General features: G+C 45.1%; 1 protein-coding gene across 1 annotated transcript in view; it reads right to left on the bottom strand.

Moving 5' to 3' along the window:
- Window positions 1-478: 478 nt before the first annotated feature.
- Window positions 479-1230, bottom strand: part of LOC105822375 (mitotic-spindle organizing protein 2B-like) — a 25159-nt gene continuing 24407 nt past the window's right edge. The window contains exon 3 of the mRNA XM_012659355.1: window positions 479-562. Within this exon, the coding sequence (XP_012514809.1) occupies window positions 479-562 (84 nt within the window). The remainder of the gene's footprint in view (window positions 563-1230) is intronic.

Raw genomic sequence — 1230 nt, 5'->3', positions numbered from 1 at the left:
TCTTTGGCTGGATGAAGCACCAGCCATCTCTTGCTTAGACAGGGCTTGCCTTACTTCACAGTTGTGGCCGTTCACTGTATGGTATTTCTAAATGACAGCCTTATCTGTGGAATCATGATCATCAAAGGTTAAAAAGGCAAAGCCCCTCGTCTTGCCACTGCCTTGGTCAATCATGATTTCAATCACTTCAGTTTTCCAGTACTGTTCAAAATAGTCTCCTAGGTGATGTTCTTCAGTATCTTCTTTAATGCCACTGACAAAGATCTTTTTCACAGTTAAGTGTGCACCTGGTCTTTGAGAATCCTCTCTGGAGACAGCTCTCTTTGGTTCCACAACTCTTCCATCTGCCTTGTGTGGCCTTGAATTCATTGCTGTATCCACCTCCTCCACGGTGGCATATGTGACAAACCCAAAGCCCCCAGAGCGCTTGGCATTTGGATCTGTCATTACCACACAGTCTTTGAGCGTTCCCTGTTGCTCAGAATGGCTCCTCAGACTCATCGGTCATTTCGATGCAGTCCGATGAAGAGCTTCCGCAGCCGTTGGGGCTCTTTAGGAGACTCTGGCGTAGACAAGACCCACTGGCAGAGGGCAGAGAGACTGTAATGATGCTTCCTCAGCAGCGCCCACATTCAGAAAGGAGTCAGCTCCCAGAAAGGAGTCAGCTAATGAATGTGTCTCTGATTTTGAAATTGCAAAAAGAATTTTGTGTCCATGTTCATGAGGGCTATTGGTCTGTAGTTTTCTTATGTCTTTTGGTATGAGGGTAATGCTGCTGGCCTCAGAATGAATTGGGAAGTGGTCTTTCATATTTTCTGGAAGAGTTTTAAAGAAGGTCATTGATTTTAGACCTTTTTAACTTTTTGTGATGTGTTTTATATTAGAAGTCTCTAAGCCCTGTTTAAGCTGCATGCCACAAGTTTTGGTATGGTGTCTTTCCATTTTCTTTTCTTTTCTTTTTTTTTTGAGACAGGGTCTCACTCTGTTGCTTGGGCTAGAGTGCAGTGGCATCATTATAGCTCATTGCAGCTCAAACTCCTGGGCTTGAATGATCCTCCTGCCTCAGCCTCCTGAGTAGGTGGGACTACAGGCATGTACCACCATACCCAACTAAATTTTTTTATGTTTTGTAGAGATGGGGTCTCACTGTGTTGCCCACGCTGGTCTCAAACTCCTCCTGCCTCAGCCTCTCAAAGCACTAGGATTACAGGCGTGAGCCACTATATCTGG

This window comes from Propithecus coquereli, unplaced genomic scaffold, assembly GCF_000956105.1.
Source record: "Propithecus coquereli isolate 6110/MARCELLA unplaced genomic scaffold, Pcoq_1.0 Scaffold606, whole genome shotgun sequence".
In the NCBI taxonomy this organism is placed as follows: domain Eukaryota; kingdom Metazoa; phylum Chordata; class Mammalia; order Primates; family Indriidae; genus Propithecus; species Propithecus coquereli.
The sequence above is the reverse complement of the archived record's forward strand: the minus strand, read 5'-3'. Positions and strand labels throughout refer to the sequence as shown.